Below are 17,570 nucleotides of genomic sequence, written 5' to 3'. Positions count from 1 at the left end.
TGCTGCCACTGCATCTCCCTATTGCGCAGATCAAAACATACAGGGGTCTGGATGGGCCAGCAGCCAATAGCAGGCTGTGACAGGAACGAGCCTCCCTAGTGTCACCCGCTGGCAGTGTGGCATGGAGGCGATCAGCCTGTGGCACTGCTGATGTGTTATGGAAGCCCAAGTTGCTTTGATAATGGCCTCAGCTCGTCTGCATTGTTGGGTCTGGTGTTTTCATCTTCCTCTGTCCAATCAAGCACCGTGATACCATGGTTATTAACCGCCTCCGACATCTGCCGTAATAGTATGGCGAATGTTGGGTCTTTTAAAGATGGCGCCCACTTTAGAGCGGAGCGAGAGTCAAAGCACCCAGGTAACTGCTGTTTCACACAGCAGACACCTGAGGTTAATGTCCGCTGTCGGCGGTAATGCCAAGGGCAGACATTTAACCCCTCAAATGTAACCACTGCATCTTAAAGGCCTAAAACTCTGAAGCACACACTTGCTGGACAGGAACACCTCTTCCAGGCGGAGACTGGGGAAGGTGTTCCATGACAGTAATGAGCCAGAGCCTTAGCCCATACAGTGAATGGCTTAAATGAATAAAATCAAAATGAACGGTTTGCTGTTTTTTCATCACTTCACCTCCCCAAGAAATTTGAATCAAAAGTTATCAGTCATACACACCCCTAAATGGTATCAATAAAAACCACAGATAATCATTTAAAAAAATGAGCCCTCACAAGGTATCGTCGACAAAGCTGTAAAAAAAAAATAAAAAAATAAAAAAAATGTATGGGCATCTGAATATGACAAGGAAATGAAAAACATTTTCAAGTTTTTGTTTCTTTGATCAGTATTACAACTATATAAATATGGTGTTGCTGTAATCGTACTGACCTGGTGAATGAAGAGCACAAGTCAGTTTTATCGCATAGTGAACACAGTAAAAACAAAGCCCATAATACTGTGGCAGAATTGTGTGGGTTTTTTTCTTTTCCAATTCCACCCCATGTGGAATTTTTTTTCCCACTACACCCTATGCAGTATTAAATGGTGCCATTAGAAAGTGCAACTTTTTTCTGCAAAAAAAAAAAAAGTTTGCATACGGCTATGTGAACAGAAAAATCAAACTTATGGCAGGAAGGGAAAAACGCAAAACTGGAAATTCTCTCCATCAGAAAGGTGTTAAACCAGATATTGGTACTTTTGGTGGTGTGGGCAGGTGCCACGTCCTGCTGGAAAATGAAATTAACATAAAGCTTGTCAGCAGAGGGAAGCACGAAGTACTCTAAAATTTCCTGCTAGACGACTGGTGGACGAATACCAGCAGATGACATGGCCCTCCAAGCCATCACTGACTGGGGAAGCTTCAAACTGTAACTCAAGCAACTTGGATTGCGCGCCTCTCCACTCTTCCTCCAGACTCTGGGACCTTGATTTCCAATTTAAATGCAAAATCTACTTTAATCTGGAAACATGACCTTGGACCACGGAGCAACAATCCAGGCCTTTTTCTCCTTAGCCCAGGTGAGACAGTTCTGACATTGTCTTTGGGTCATGAGTGGCTTTACACAAGGAATGCAACAGTTGTCGCCCATGTCCTGGATATGTCTGTGTGTGGTGGCTCTTGAAGCACTGACTCCAGCCACAGTCCACTCCTTGTGAATCTCCCCCACATTCTTGAATGGCCTTTTCTTGACAATCCTTTCAAACCTGCGGTTATTCCTGTTTGCGCAGCTTTTTCTACCACACCTTTTTTCTTCCACTCAACTTTCCAGCCAGCTACACCATGGCCCTAATTAATCATGCCTTCACTCCAGAATTCTGACTTAGAAAAGTCGCAAAATGGGACTTTTGCGACTTTGGGCTCACGTGCGCTACTTTTTGCCGTTTTACACCACCCACTCCAGTTTTTAAATCAATGGGAACGTGGGCATGGGTTAGCTATGTTACAGAGTTTAACTCCAGATCATTGAGACTTAAAAAATAAAAATGAAAAAGTTGCAGTCTCACTTCAGCAGTAGTAGGGTGGAGTAGAAAAATGGGTGTTATGTTTCAGGATAAGACAAATTTTTCAAACATGAGACATATGATTAAATATGGCAGAAAGAAGCCAACGCAGACTCAGGCAAAACTGGCTTCAAATATTCCTCTCATGATGATTCCAGCCCTCCCACATGAGTATACAATATTCAAATTTTCTGAGATACTGGGGGAGATAAAGGGAAACTGACTTGGTTGCCCATAGCAACCAGTCAGATTCTACCTTTCATTTTTCAGAGCTCCTTTTGGAAAATCACATGTGGAATCTGATTGGTTGCTATGAGCAACTAAGCCATCCTCCCTTTACACCAGTTTTGATAAATCTCCCTTGCTGATGTTTGGGTTTTCATTAGCTACAGACGTGGACAAAATTGTTGGTACCCTTTGGTCAATGAAAGAAAAAGTCACAATGGTCACAGAAATAACTTTAATCTGACAAAAGTAATAATAAATTAAAATTCTATAAATGTTAACCAATGAAAGTCAGACATTGTTTTTCAACCATGCTTCAACAGAATTATGTAAAAAAATAAACTCATGAAACAGGCATGGACAAAAATGATGGTACCCCTAACTTAATATTTTGTTGCGCAACCTTTTTGAGGCAATCACTGCAATCAAACGCTTCCTGTAACTGTCAATGAGACATCTGCACCTCTCAGCAGGTATTTTGGCCCACTCCTCATGAGCAAACTGCTCCAGTTGTGTCCGGTTTGAAGGGTGCCTTTTCCAGACTGCATGTTTCAGCTCCTTCCAAAGATGCTCAATAGGATTGAGGTCAGGGCTCATAGAAGGCCACTTTAGAATAGTCCAATTTTTTCCTCTTAGCCATTCTTGGGTGTTTTTAGCGGTGTGTTTTGGGTCATTGTCCTGTTGCAAGACCCATGACCTGCGACTGAGACCAAGCTTTCTGACACTGGCTAGTACATTTCTCTCTAGAATTCCTTGATAGTCTTGAGATTTCATTGTACCCTGCACAGATTCAAGACACCCTGTGCCAGACGCAGCAAAGCAGCCCCAGAACATAACAGAGCCTCCTCCATGTTTCACAGTAGGGACAGTGTTCTTTTCTTGATATGCTTCATTTTTTCGTCTGTGAACATACAGCTGATGTGCCTTGGCAAAAACTTCGATTTTTGTCTCATCTGTCCACAGGACATTCTCCCAGAAGCTTTGTGGCTTGTCAACATGTAGTTTGGCATATTCCAGTCTTGCTTTTTTATGATTCGTTTTCAACAATGGTGTCCTCCTTGGTCGTCTCCCATGTAGTCCACTTTGGCTCAAACAACGACGGATGGTGCGATCTGACACTGATGTTCCTTGAGCATGAAGTTCACCTTGAATCTCTTTAGAAGTCTTTCTAGGCTCTTTTGTTACCATTCGGATTATCCGTCTCTTAGATTTGTCATCAATTTTCCTCCTGCGGCCACGTCCAGGGAGGTTGGCTACAGTCCCATGGATCTTAAACTTATGAATAATATGTGCAACTGTACTCACAGGAACATCTAGTTGCTTGGAGATGGTCTTATAGCCTTTACCTTTAACATGCTTGTCTATAATTTTCTTTCTGATCTCTTGAGACAGCTCTTTCCTTTGCTTCCTCTGGTCCATGTCGAGTGTGGTACACACCATATCACCAAACAACACAGTGATTACCTGGAGCCATATATATAGGCCCAATGGCTGATTACAAGGTTGTAGACACCTGTGATGCTAATTAGTGGACACACCTTGAATTAACATGTCCCTTTGGTCACATTATGTTCTGTGTTTTCTAGGGGTACCATCATTTTTGTCCATGCCTGTTTCATGAGTTTATTTTTTTACATAATTCTGTTGAAGCATGGTTGAAAAACAATGTCTGACTTTCATTGGTTAACATTTATAGAATTTTAATTTATTATTACTTTTGTCAGATTAAAGTTATTTCTGTGACCATTGTGACTTTTTCTTTCATTGACCAAAGGGTACCAACAATTTTGTCCACGTCTGTATAAGCAATAATCCTCAACATTAAAAGAAATGAACGCTTGAGATAGATAACTCTGTATGTAATGAAGCTATAGAATCAGTTTTACTTTTTGAATTTACTGAAATTAACTTTTCGACGATATTCTAATACCTCAAAAAGTACATGTAAATGAATAACTTACAAGTTTTGCTGAAATTTTTTTACACAAAACTACATCGGTACCAACTAAAATTTAAAATGACTAGTCACATAGAGCCCTTCTTTGCAGTCTTCAGTAGGATCAGCACTGCAGTAACTAGGTCTATATACTATACTGTGGATGGGGTTGTATAGTTCGAGCACTGAAGCTACTGCTGAACAGCAGATTGGCAAGGGTGTGAATTGTCTGACACCAATGTGATGTTGATGCTAGGGATAAGTCATCAATTGTTAAATCCTTGAGAACCCTTTTAAGCACTCCTAGAGAACTCTTTTAAGCAAACTTTGATGATCTTACTGTTTGGGCCTCCACTTGGCAAATGAGGTTCAATATAGATAGTCATGCACCTGGGGGCAAATAATACGCATGCAGCATATGTCCTAGGGGAGTAAAACTAGGAGAGTCAAGTTTGAGAGGGATCTTGGTGTATTAGTAGATCATAGACTAATAGTATGCAATGCCAGTCAGCTGCCTCGAAGGCCAACAGAATTTTGTTTTGTATTTAAAGAGGTATGGAGTCGTGGAACAGGGATGTAATATTGCCACTATACAAAGCATTTGTATGGCCTCACCTGGAATATGCAGTTCAGTTCTGGGCACCCGTCCACAAAAAGGATGCCCTGGAGTTAGAAAAAGTGCAAATGAGAGCAAACTCATAAAGAACCTGGAAGATCTTGGCTATGAGCAAAGATTAAACAAACTTTAGCTTTGAAAAAAGACATCTAAGGTGGGGGACTGGACAGGACATAATTAACCTGTACAAATATATAAACGTACCATACAAAACATATCAAGGGAAGCTTTTCTGTTAGCCTCAAAACGCAAGGGGCCACTCCCTACAACCCATAAGAGGCGACAAGCATTCTTTACAGTAAAGGCTGTGAATTTCTTGAATAGCCTGCTGCAGGAGCACAGCAAATACAGTAGAACATTGAGGCTAATTACCCTTTCCCTTTTGGCCCAACCCCTTTTTAAAAGGAAGATGGACATTGATCTAGGAATTTGTTCCGTGGATCGATATAGCAGGATTATAGGTTGGACTTTTGTCTTTTCCAACCTTAACAACTATGTAAGATAGTGGCCAACTATTTCTCCTGACTCCTAGTAAGCCTTCATATTTAAACTGCTTGAGCATCCATTTAACTGCATGAAAAGGGGCATAGATGTTGATGACGAGAACCTATCTCTGGCACTTTACAAATCACACTCGGAGTATTGCATACAGTTCTGGGCTCCTATGCAAAAGAAAGACGTAGCAGAGTTAAAGAGGGTTCAGAGGAGGACAGCTAAAGTAATAACTGGAATGGGTGGAATATAGTACCCTTAAAGATTATCACAATTAGGGTTTAGTTAAAAAAAAAAAACATGATTCAGGGAATAACTATGTATAAATATATCTGGGATCAGTACAGAAATCTCTCCCATGATCTGTTTACACCCAAGACTGATATTAACAATCGGACATCTTATACAACTAGGGAAAAGGTTTCTCCACCAACGTAGAAGAGGATTCTTTAATGTAAGAGAAGTGAGACTATGGAACTCTCTGCCTGAGGAGGTGGTGATGGTGAACTCACTAAGAGTTCGACTGGTTTGGATGGATTTCTGAAAATTTTATAATATTACAGGTTATAGTTACTAGATTGCTGGAGATTGGTAATTGATCCAGGGAGTTATTCTGATTGGACTAGGGAAGGAATGCGTTTTCCCCTTAAATGCGTAAAATAGGCTTCTAGCTAATGAGGTTTTTGCCTTCGTTAGGATCGATTTTGCATGACCGGCTTTTTTTTTTTTTTTTTTTTTCAGTCTTACAGACTGTTATTTGGGTGGGACCAGCATGTACAGTGAGGTCCATAAATATCGGGACATCGACACAATTCTAACATTTTTGGCTCTATACACCACCACAATGGATTTGAAATTAAACAAACAGGATGTGCTTTAACTGCAGACTGTCATCTTTAATTTGAGGGTATTTACATCCAAATCAGGTGAACGGTGTAGGAATTACAACCGTTTGCATATGTGCCTCCCACTTGTTAAGGGACCAAAAGAATGGGACAGAATGATAAACATAAATCAAACTTTTACTTTTTAATGGTTGCAAATCCTTTGCAGTCAATTACAGCCTGAAGTCTGGTACACATAGACATCACCAGACACTGGGTTTCATCCCTGGCGATGCTCTGCCAGGCATCTACTGCAACTGTCTTCAGTTCCTGCTTGTTCTTGGGGCATTTTCCCTTCAGTTTTGTCTTCAGCAAGTGAAATGCATGCTCAATCGGATTCAGGTCAGGTGATTGACTTGGCCATTGCATAACATTCCACTTCTTTCCCTTAAAAAAAACTCTTTGGTTGCTTTTGCAGTATGCTTTGGGTCATTTACCATCTGCGCTGTGAAGCACCGTCCAATGAGTTCTGAAGCATTTGGCTGAATATGAGCAGATAATATTGCCAGAAACACTTCAGAAATCATCCTGCTGCTTTTGTCAGCAGTCACATCAATAAATACAAGAGAACCAGTTCCATGGGTAGCCATACATGCCCACGCCATGACACTGCCACCACCATGCTTCACTGATGAGGTGGTATGCTTAGGATCGTGAGCAGTTCCTTTTCTTCTCCATACTCTTCCCTTCACTCTAGTACTAGTTGATCTTGGTCTCATCTGTCCATAGGATGTTGTTCCAGAACTGTGAAGTTTTTTTTTTTTTTTTTTTTTTTAAGATTTAGTTTGGCAAACTCTAATCTGCACTTGCTGTTTTTGAGGCTCACCAATGGTTTACATCTTGTGGTGAACCCTCTGTATTCACTCTGGTGAAGTCTTCTCTTGATTGTGACTTTGACACACATACACTTACCTCCTGGAGAGTGTTCTTGATCTGGCCAACTGTTGTGAAGGGTGTTTTCTTCACCAGGGAAAGAATTCTTTGGTCATCCACCACAGTTGTTTTCCATGGTCTTTTGGTGTTGCTGAGCTCACCGGTGCGTTCCTTCTTTTTAAGAATGTTCCAAACAGTTGTTTTGGCCATGCCTAATGTTTTTGCTATCTCTCTGATGGGTTTTTGTTTTTTCAGCCTAATGATAGCTTGCTTCACTGATGGTAACAGCTCTTTGTTGCTGTCAACTCTCAATATGAGATCCAGATTCCAAATGCAAATAGCACACTTGAAATGAACTCTGGACCTTTTATCTGCTCATTGTAATTGGCATAATGAGGGAATAACACACACACCTGGCCATGGAACAGCTGAGAAGCCAATTGTCCGATTACTTTTGGTCCCTTAACAAGTGGGAGGCACATATGCCAACTGTTGTAATTCCTACACCGTTCACCTGATTTGGATGTAAATACCCTCAAATTAAAGCTGACAGTCTGCAGTTAAAGCACATCTTGTTCGTTTCATTTCAAATCCATTGTGGTGGTGTATAGAGCCAAAAATGTTATAGAATTGTGTCGGTGTCCCAATATTTATGGACCTGACTATGTCAAGAATAGGGCTCCCTAAAGTCATACATGGTGAGGCTGGCATCCTGGAGGAAAATGGAGAGGTAGACCTAAATATGTATGGCACTCTGCATTCACTTTTAGGGGAATTACAGAAATAACTGAGCAAGCGGATGTTTTCCCACAGAAAGATACGTGGCCACCTTCTCATTCATTTTCTGCCTCTGTTCTTGGTCACTTTGATCACATTTAACCCGATGTCATGGTCAGTTGTGACCTTGGTGTCTGAGGGAGCTTTCTGCAGGAATGATGCACTCCTGAGGCCCGAACGACTCCCCGAGCAGTGATCAGAGAAGCATTTAGTTTTTTGGTAGAACTTGATAGGTTCCTATCGTGCCCCTTTTTGGAATCGCTGAAATTTTACTGTCCCAGTGAAATAAAGTAACGTCAGTTTTACCGTATAGGGAACACCATAAAAAAAAAAAAAAAAAACTTAAACTGTCGGAACAAAACACAAGCCTTCCTACAGCTACGTGTACAGCAAAAAAAAAAAAAGTTATGGCCCCAAGAAGGCAGAGAGTAAAAATGGGAAGTTTCCCATTCAGGAAAGTCAAGTGCCTATGTTGAAAATAATAAATAAAATGGAATTAAAGTACCTAAACACAAGAAATTAAGCTGTTCGGGAAGATCTTTTTCAAATTCCCACTAAGTGAGTTCAGGGTGGAGAATTATTGCATAGAACAACTTTCCCTTTTGAACACCCAGCACTTCAATATATTACAAGTGCTGTTGATTTCAAAATGAACAGTGTAATGCATTTACTGTTGTGGTACTGTTGGAAAATTGTACACCCTACCAGGCTTCCGACACATTACCTTTCACTTTAGTTGGTCCATTCTTGTGTGACCTGAGTTACTCATGCTGCTTTCATTTTAAGATGTGAGGGGTGAGTGTGTCTCCCTTAACTAATGTTAAAGGACCAAATGAGAAGCAATTGTCAAACGGGGAAAAAAAACACCTTTTCAAGGTATTTTTATTTATTGATCCGTCATCTTGGTGTCACCCAATCAAGATTTCATAAATGTTTAACAGCTGGTATAGCTTGGGGGCTGTTCACATCTGCATTGTGCCTTTGTCAAGGTTTCCATTACTTTTGACTGCTAGAATGGAGCACCATGCATTGCTATTCTTAGTCAAAATTATGATGAACCAAGACCAACCCCAGGTTCTGTTTATCGCAGCATTGTTATAAATGAAAATCATACTGGTTTGAAAGCCTAAATCAGAAGAACTGCCAACAGCACCCTTTTTATAGTAATTTAAAGGGGATGTTCATTTTCGTCAGACCTTTTGGACAGAACTCCCCACAGGTCTGGACCTTTTGGAAGGAAGCATACCATGTATCAACATCTGGTTTGATGCTGCTACAGCAAATGACTGGTCACAGCTCCTGCCTTTGCTAATGATAGTCGGTCACATGACACGGCAGTGAGCAGTTAAAGGGGTTCTCTGGGAATTAAGACAATTAAAATACTTTAATATTACTTTATTATAAATATATTCCCAAATACCTTTCTTTAGCTGTCTGCAGAGCAATCTTTAGGAGAAATAAAATGGCCGCTGCCCTATTAACACAAACAAAACCTGTCCTTATCACACAGCAGGACAAGTTACCTCAGGGCAGTGAAGTAAATGGCTGCCTCCTCCTCCTCTTTGCTCTGCTTGTCGGGGATTATGATCCTGAATATAGTTTAATATGATCTTCAACTGAAACTCTGGGGGAATGGAGTTCATGAGGAAACATGAAGTACAGAGAGAAGGTGAAGGTGATGAGCAGCAGCTCTTGCATGCAGACTCCATTACCACAGTCTGTCCTCTCTACTTCATGTCTCCTTATGAACTCCATTCCCCCAGAGATTCAACTGAAGATCTTGTATATTCAGGATCATAATCCCTGACAATCTGAGCAGAGAGGAGGATGAGGCAGCTCTTTAGCTCAGTGTTGTGAAGTAACTTGTCCTCATGTATGATTTATGACAGGTTTTGAGTGTACTAATAGAACGGCAGCCATTTTATTTCTCCTAATGTTTGCTCCCCAGACAAAATAAGCTTTTATAACTAATGAAAAGTATTTTGGAATAAAATTATAATAAGAAAATCAAAATACTTAAATATTACTTTAATTCCCGGAGAACCCCTTTTAAGTATGCTTTAGGTCCGACTATGTGGTGGTGATCTGCCCCGAAGATTATGAACCCCTTTAAGCTCATGAAATAATTTAGAGTGAACACTTGAGAAAAATGTGTTATTACAATTTAAAAAAGTAAAGCTATAGCGAGCACCACTTCTGGGCTCCAAATACACTAGCGGAAAATGAATAAACAACATCATGTAGTTGAGCTGAGATTGATAAACTATAAACTGCTAGTGGTATTTGATGAATTATCATGCATCAAAGGTGGTTCTTACTTTTATTTTTTTTTTTTGGGCAGGTTCTGCAGCAGGGTATAAATTGAGGCAGGGTCACTTTAATACTGGGTGACATCTTCTCTTGCTGTGATACTGTCTGCCAGTCTGACATGATCATACAGATGCTGGATCTCTTTCTGTGATGGGTCATTCCAAACTCTTCAACCTTGAGCCGGTGGTTTTTGGCTACTGTGCATGGGGGATCAGTCACTCCGTCCAGTCCCAGACATTCTCAATGCAGAAGAAATCTGGCAATCGTCCTGGCCAGGGGAGCTACTGGATACCATGAAGAGCATCTTTTGTAGTGCAGCTAGTGTTATCTTGTTGGAGCACAACGTCTTTTCAGTCAATAAAGGCAGTAGGGTTCTATGATGCTCTGGACATACTAAAGGCTTATCAATGTTCCCTCCAAGAATACCAGACAGGAACGGCCATGGTAGCTAATGGCACACTGCATAACACCTGGTGCTGTTCCTGTGTCTCTCTGCACTATGCATGATGGCAGTAGGTGCTTTCCAGCCCTCCTGTGAACTTTGATGCGGCCATCATTAGTACCAAGGCAAACTTTCTTTTATCACTGAATGCGATTGTTTGCTATACATGCTTCCAATAGGCTCTCACTGCTCTAGTGCAAGTGCTCTTGGTGATGAGAGGTCAGTGATAAACAAGTTAGTGGAGTGTGTAAATGCAGTCCTGCTTCAAGTAAATGGTTTCTTATTGTTGAACCATTTTATTATGCAGTGGCTGTCCTTTGAGAAGCAGCAGCAGCTCTTATATGGCAAGCTTGGTGTGCATATGTCTGTCTTAATCACCCAGAACCTTTTTAAGTGTGTGACCTTCTCTGACCACTAACAACACCACGGATGTCCTACAGAAACTTCTCATCCTACTCTTTTTCCAAGATTTGACAGATGGACCATCCAGCTTCTGGAAGTCTCACTATATGGCCCTTTTTAACTGCACGAATGGTGCATGCCTTCATCTAGTAGGCATAGTGAACACTTCAACACCCAATCAGCAGCCCTGTAAGGGAAGATTAAAAAAAAATTGATGCCTGACAGAAGAAAAGTATGTGCAGCTTCTGTATGTAAAATAAGGATCTTAGAGCTTTGATCAGTATGGGTGCATCTCAGTAAATTTAAATATCATAAATTTTAATTTATTTCAGTAATTCAATCCAAAAATTGAAACTTCGTATAAGGGCTCATTCAGACGGCCATATGCTATCCGCAAAAATGTGGATCCGTTTTTTTGCGGATTAGATGCTGACCTATTCACTTCTATGGGGCCCTTTTCTATTCCACGGTTCTGCAAAACAAATGAAACCTGTCCTATACTTGCCTGTGAAAATCAGGACATGGCCCCATTTAAGTCTATGGGTCCGCAAAAATACTGAATGCCATCAGTTTTTTTGCGTATCCGTTTATTTTATTTTTTTGCATATCCACAAAAAAACGGATAGCATTCAGTATTTTTGCGGACAGCATACGGCCGTCTGAATGAGCCCTAATACAGATTCATTACACAGAGGGCTCTATTTCAAGCATTTATTTCATTAGTGTTAATGAATGTGGGGTATAGCTAATGAAAACAGTCAGTGTCTTAGAAAATTAGAATATTGTGAAAGTCAGTATTGTAGACTCATGGTGTAACGCTCTAATCAGCTAATTAGCACACAACACCTGCAAATGTTTCCTCAGCCTTTAAGGGCTCTTTCACACGAGCGGATCCTGTGTGTGGAATCCACTGTGTGAAAGAGTGTCAAGTCCCGTTCTGGACAGCAGAGACACGGAGCATTAACATGATTGATAATGCTCTGTGCCTCTGTGACCCTTTTTACTACAAAATCATACTTTTATCTCACTGTGATTTTGTAGTAAAAAGATCAGAGAGGCACGGAGCATTCTCAATCATATTAATGCTCTGTGTCTCTGCTGTCTGGAACAGGGCTTGGCTCTTTCACGCAGCAGATTACCAGCACAGCATCCTCTTGTGTGAAAGAGCCCTAATTGGCTCCTCAGTCTGGTCCAGTAGGCTACACAATCATGGGGAAGACTGTCATTGACACCCCCCACAAGAAGGGAAAGCCACAAAAGGTCATTGCTAAAGAAGCTGGCTCTTCAGAGTGCTGTATCCAAACATTAATGGACAGTTGAGTGGAAGATAAAAGTGCTTCAAGAGCCATCACTCACAGACTTGTGCTGGACTTGGGCTTCAACTGTTGCATTCCTTGTGTCAAGCCGCTCACGACAAAGACAATGTCAGAAACCTCTTACCTGGTTAAGGAGAAAAAGGACTGTACTGTTGCTCCGTGGTCCAAAGTCCTGTTTTCAGGAAATCAAGGTCCCAAAGTCTAGAGGAAGAGTGGAGAGGCACAGAGTTTGACTTGCTTGAGGTCCAGTGTGAAGTTTCCACAGTCAGTGATTGTTTGTGGAGCCATGTCATCTGCTGGTGTTGGTCCACTATGTTATATCAAGTCCAAACAACCGTCTAGCAGGAAATTTTCAAGCACTTCATGCTTCCTTCTGCTGAAAAGCTTTATGGAGATATTCTATTGAGTGCAAATATTCTACCTACTTTTCAGTAGGCCAACATTTCTGTATTAAAAATCATTATTTTTAAATTGGTCTGAGATACTGACTTTTGGGTTTTCATTAGCTGTAAGCCATAATTATTAAAGGGGTTCTGCACTTTGTTTAAACTGATGATCTGTCCTCTGGATAGATCATCCGCATCTGATCGGTGGGGGGCCGACACCCGGGACCCTCGCCGATCGGCTGGCATCTGATCAGCGAGGGTCCGACGCCCGGGACCCCCGCCGATTAGCTGTTTGCGAAGGCAGCGGCGCTCCAGCAGCTCTGCGGCCTTCTCACTGTTTACCGCCGGCCTAGTGACGTCACAACTAGTATCACTGGCCTGGGCGGGGCTAAGCTCAATTCAAGTGAACAGAGCTTAGCCCCGCCCAGGCCAGTGATACTAGTCGTGACGTCACTGGGCCAGCAGTAAACTGTGAGAAGGCCGCGGCGCTGCTGGAGCGCCGCTGCCTTCGCAAACAGCTAATCGGCGGGGGTCCCGGGCGTCGGACCCTCGCTGATCAGATGCTCAGTTTAAACAAAGGGCAGAACCCCATTAACATTAAAAGAAACGCTTGAAATGGATCATTCTGTGTGTAATGAATTTATATAATGTATGAGTTTCGCCTTTTGAATTTAATTACTGAAATAAATTAACTCTTCGATGATCTTCTAATTTATTTAGATGCACCTGTATACTGCTCTGGACTTCCTTTCTCATACTTCTAGGCTCTATCTTAATTCTTGCCCCTATCCTTCCCACACATGGTGTGTAAGAGACTGTTTATGCTCGCAGCACACAGATCTAGGACTCGGAATACACGTCGTGACAACATAGAGGAGAAAATAATTACAGGTCATAGAAGACCGTATATGGGCGAGAGGTAGAGTTTGAGAGGAAAGATCCACAACACAAGGACACATTGATTACAGCAAGCCCTGAATGGAGTTAGGGGCCTTTGTACTAAGTTCAGAAACACTGGGAGCCAGCCAATGAAGACACACTGCAGTCCATCTGTTTTGCTAAGGACAGGATTCACTTAGTAACAGGGAGTGGACACCCAGCAGCAGAGATTTTAGAGGTGTTTTTAGGGTGGATAACATGATTTTTAATCTGTCAATTTAAAGATTTGCTCAGGTTTACCTAAAGTGGCCTTTGAGAAGAAGTGGTTATTAATGCAATAGTTTTACAATTTGAATGTTTTCCATTTCCCTGGGTCAAACTTGATGATCAATATTTGCCTGTTTGTGGTACCCACCACCACTTAACTTGTCTACCACTGTTTATGGTAACTATACTGTATGAAGCAACGAAGGTCAGTGGTTCGTTAAGGGGCTTTTACAGTGCCCTTATATCAGTGAGATCACTGCTAACAAGCATTTGTCGAAATGCTCGTTAGCGTTAACGCTAGCAAAAATCCTCTGGTTCATTGGGTAATTGTTTTTCTTTCTTTTTTTTTTTTTCTTTTTTTTTTCTTTCATTTGGTCACCCAAATCGTTTGCTGGCAGCAGATCGTGACGTCTAAACAGCATTCTACTGCCGGCAAACAGTGGTTGTGTATGGGGACAAGCGATGACATTAGTGATCATTCCTCCCCATACTGTGGAAGAGATCGCTTCATGTAATAGCAGCGGTCTCCTTCACTGATGAGCAGGCAATTGTCAGGAAGGAACGCTTCCTTCCCAACAATTGTCTTCTCAATTGTGGTGTAAAGGGACCTTTTATTGTTCTGACACAATCTAATCAGGAATGGACATTGCACTCTAAAATTACATTATTTTTCTGTTTGTATATATATATTTTTATTGCAAACCTGTAATGAGCATTACTACTATAATACTTTATTACAAATTCTAAAGACGAAACCTAAGGGTTCTAAATTGGAAGATTAAATGCTAGCCATGAAATTTTGCCTGTCCTTCCAAAAAATCTTTACAGAACACATGTTTTCTGCAGGTTTCTACAATTTTTTTCTTATACGGCTCACTTTCCCTTTACAGTTTCTCCCCTACTGATAATAAATTTGCCACCTGTTCTGATGACGGTACAGTTAGAATTTGGGACTTTCTTCGTTGCCATGAAGAGAGAATTCTACGAGGTAGGTTTGTTTGTAGTTCAAAGTTTTATTTTCTTCCAGAATATCAGCTTGTACATTGCAGTTATTAGTATCATATGTCATGTATGTGTCAAAATTGAGCACATTATAATGTTCGAGGCCCTTAGCATATCGTTTCATAAAAATTTTTGGGCATTAGGGGAATTTTTGCAAATTAAATTTAAAACTTTGTCTGCTGGTATTAAAATGGCAAAAGAATTGATAGTAACCATTTTCTTCCCTGGCATACTCTATAGCATGCTTCAGTGCTGCCCAATGATGTTTTTGGGTGCAGCAGTGACCTCCTGTGCAAACCACGTCACCACTGCAGCTAATCGATGGCCTCAGCAGTTACATGCCTTATGCTGCTGAGGCCAGTGATTGGCTGCATAGTGATATGGTATGTATGGAATGTCAACGCTGCAGGACCGAAGGGCAATGGTGGAAGTGGCAAGGGAGAAGCGTGGTATCACTTTAGATATTTTAGTATATTTACTGCTGCAGAAAAGAGTGGTTGGGTAATTTTGAGGTTATCTATTCACAGGATAGGGGATAACTATAACACCAGTGTGGGTTTTGCCGCTGGGACCCCCACTATCTGAAGAACATGGGCCCCATATCCTGAAGGGTCCCTGCATGAACACACCTGCTACTCTATTTGTCTCTGACAACTGCCAGGAAAAGCTGAGTGCTGTACTCAACCTTTCTCTGGCAGTCACATAGAAATGGAGCAGCAATGCACATGCTCCATCTGCCACGCCATTAATTTTGGTAGTACCTTCGAAATACAGGGTCCAAATTCTTGTGATCGGTGAAGGTCCCAGTTGTAGGAACTCCACCAATATAATTGTTATCCCCAATCCTGTGGGTAGGGGATAGCTTGAAATTACAGCAATACCCCTAAGGTTAGTCACAGTTATGTTTTGTCATTCAAATTTATTGTACACTAGGGAATAGGCCATAAACAAAATTTTTCACACCGGATAATTTTGCATGATTTGATTGCTAACATGAAGTGTTTGATGTTTGGGACAGCTTATACTGCACCACTGATGACAAACTGAAAATGCTCTTTGCCTAAAAGTTACTATTAAAGTATATGGAGAAACTGAATCGATGATGCTCTGTGCTCCCTTTCTCTATCAGGGTGTGATCCTAATCGCACCCATACTGCTGACTTTCACAATATTTCCAATATATGCCATCAGGGTTAGTCATCACAAAATGGAGTCTATATCTACTCACTAGTGTCTGGGAATATCCAGAAATCCGCAATAGTAGGAACTTTTTATGTTACACAAGCAATAAAATGTTACTCAAATTGTATGTTTTCCTATTTGATATCTGAGTATACTGGTTGATTATACTGTTACTATACGGCTACAATGCAAATTGTTACTCTTTAGGACATGGTGCTGATGTTAAGTGTGTTGATTGGCACCCAACGAAAGGGCTTCTGGTTTCTGGAAGTAAAGACAGTCAACAGCCAATCAAATTTTGGGATCCCAAAAATGGTCAGAGTCTTGCAACACTGTAAGTAATCACATACCCTAAAAATTATTGTAACATTGAGTACTTGTGCCAGAAGTAATGTGTCACTAAGTACTGCAACAGCCAAACTGTGATTGTCCTTTGACCCCCAGTTCAGCCCTTTCCATACCTACCATAGAGGTCAATGTAGAGGTGGTTGCACTTGCACTCAAAGGCCCAAAATACGTCTTTTTTTTTTTTTTCTTTTCAAAGGACCCTGTAAATACTAATAATTCAATTTTTTTTGCCTAATCTGTTCCTTTGTATCTAATTAGACACGCTCATAAGAATACAGTGATGGAGGTGAAGTGGAACTTGAATGGAAACTGGCTCCTCACTGCCTCACGGGATCATCTCTGTAAGCTTTTTGACATCCGTAATCTTCGAGAAGAGCTTCAGGTTTTCAGAGGACATAAAAAAGAGGCAACAGGTCAGGAGATATGTATGAGTGTTTGAGAGATGAGGGAGTTATGATCCAGCTTCCAGTTGAACAGTCATCCTAAGTTGGCTCTTTTTATTGTAGCTGTTGCATGGCATCCGGTACATGAGGGCTTGTTTGCTAGTGGTGGTTCTGATGGCTCGCTGCTGTTCTGGAATGTTGGGTACGTATGATATGATATTCCTCTTGTCACTGGCTGTTTTCTTGTAACACTTTGTGCAAAGTTTTTATATCCTTTTTTTTTATATTTCATTTTAAGTGTGGAGAAAGAAGTGGGAGGTATGGAGATTGCACATGAAGGAATGATCTGGAGTCTTGCCTGGCACCCCCTTGGCCATATTCTGTGTTCTGGATCTAATGATCACACCAGGTATTGCAAATCATGAAAGTTTTGCAGGAGGTAGCTTCTTTGAGTATGCATTCTCATAAATTACTGTTTTCAATGTAGTAAATTCTGGACCAGAAATCGTCCTGGGGACAAAATGAGAGATCGCTATAATCTGAATCTTCTTCCTGGCATGTCAGAAGATGGTGTTGAATATGGTAACCACTTCTATATACAAGTAGTCATGCTCGCACCTTTGTTTTCATCTTCCTCCCTTAGGCAGTTATATTTTTGTAAAAATTCATTGTTTTGATATTTTATGTATACCGTAATTATACCTTCTTACAAGTAATCTGTATACTTTTTTAGATGATGTTGAGCCAAACAATCTAGCAGTTATCCCTGGCATGGGCATTCCAGAGCAGCTGAAAATGGCAATGGAACAAGAACAGATGGGTAATATAATGTTAGAGAATTGTTCATTTCTC

General features: G+C 41.0%; 1 protein-coding gene across 4 annotated transcripts in view; it reads left to right on the top strand.

Moving 5' to 3' along the window:
• The window catches only part of WDR33 (WD repeat domain 33), an 89,294-nt gene that overhangs the window by 52,451 nt on the left and 19,273 nt on the right, over nucleotides 1-17,570 (top strand). For all 4 annotated transcript variants that reach the window (XM_044292548.1, XM_044292547.1, XM_044292549.1 and 1 more), the window contains exons 7-13: nucleotides 14,694-14,791; nucleotides 16,195-16,321; nucleotides 16,594-16,748; nucleotides 16,842-16,920; nucleotides 17,017-17,127; nucleotides 17,206-17,300; nucleotides 17,452-17,538. In XM_044292548.1, the coding sequence (XP_044148483.1) occupies nucleotides 14,694-14,791; nucleotides 16,195-16,321; nucleotides 16,594-16,748; nucleotides 16,842-16,920; nucleotides 17,017-17,127; nucleotides 17,206-17,300; nucleotides 17,452-17,538 (752 nt within the window). The remainder of the gene's footprint in view (nucleotides 1-14,693; nucleotides 14,792-16,194; nucleotides 16,322-16,593; nucleotides 16,749-16,841; nucleotides 16,921-17,016; nucleotides 17,128-17,205; nucleotides 17,301-17,451; nucleotides 17,539-17,570) is intronic.

Source organism: Bufo gargarizans, chromosome 4 (genome assembly GCF_014858855.1).
Source record: "Bufo gargarizans isolate SCDJY-AF-19 chromosome 4, ASM1485885v1, whole genome shotgun sequence".
NCBI classification, from domain to species: Eukaryota; Metazoa; Chordata; class Amphibia; order Anura; family Bufonidae; genus Bufo; species Bufo gargarizans.
The sequence above is the reverse complement of the archived record's forward strand: the minus strand, read 5'-3'. Positions and strand labels throughout refer to the sequence as shown.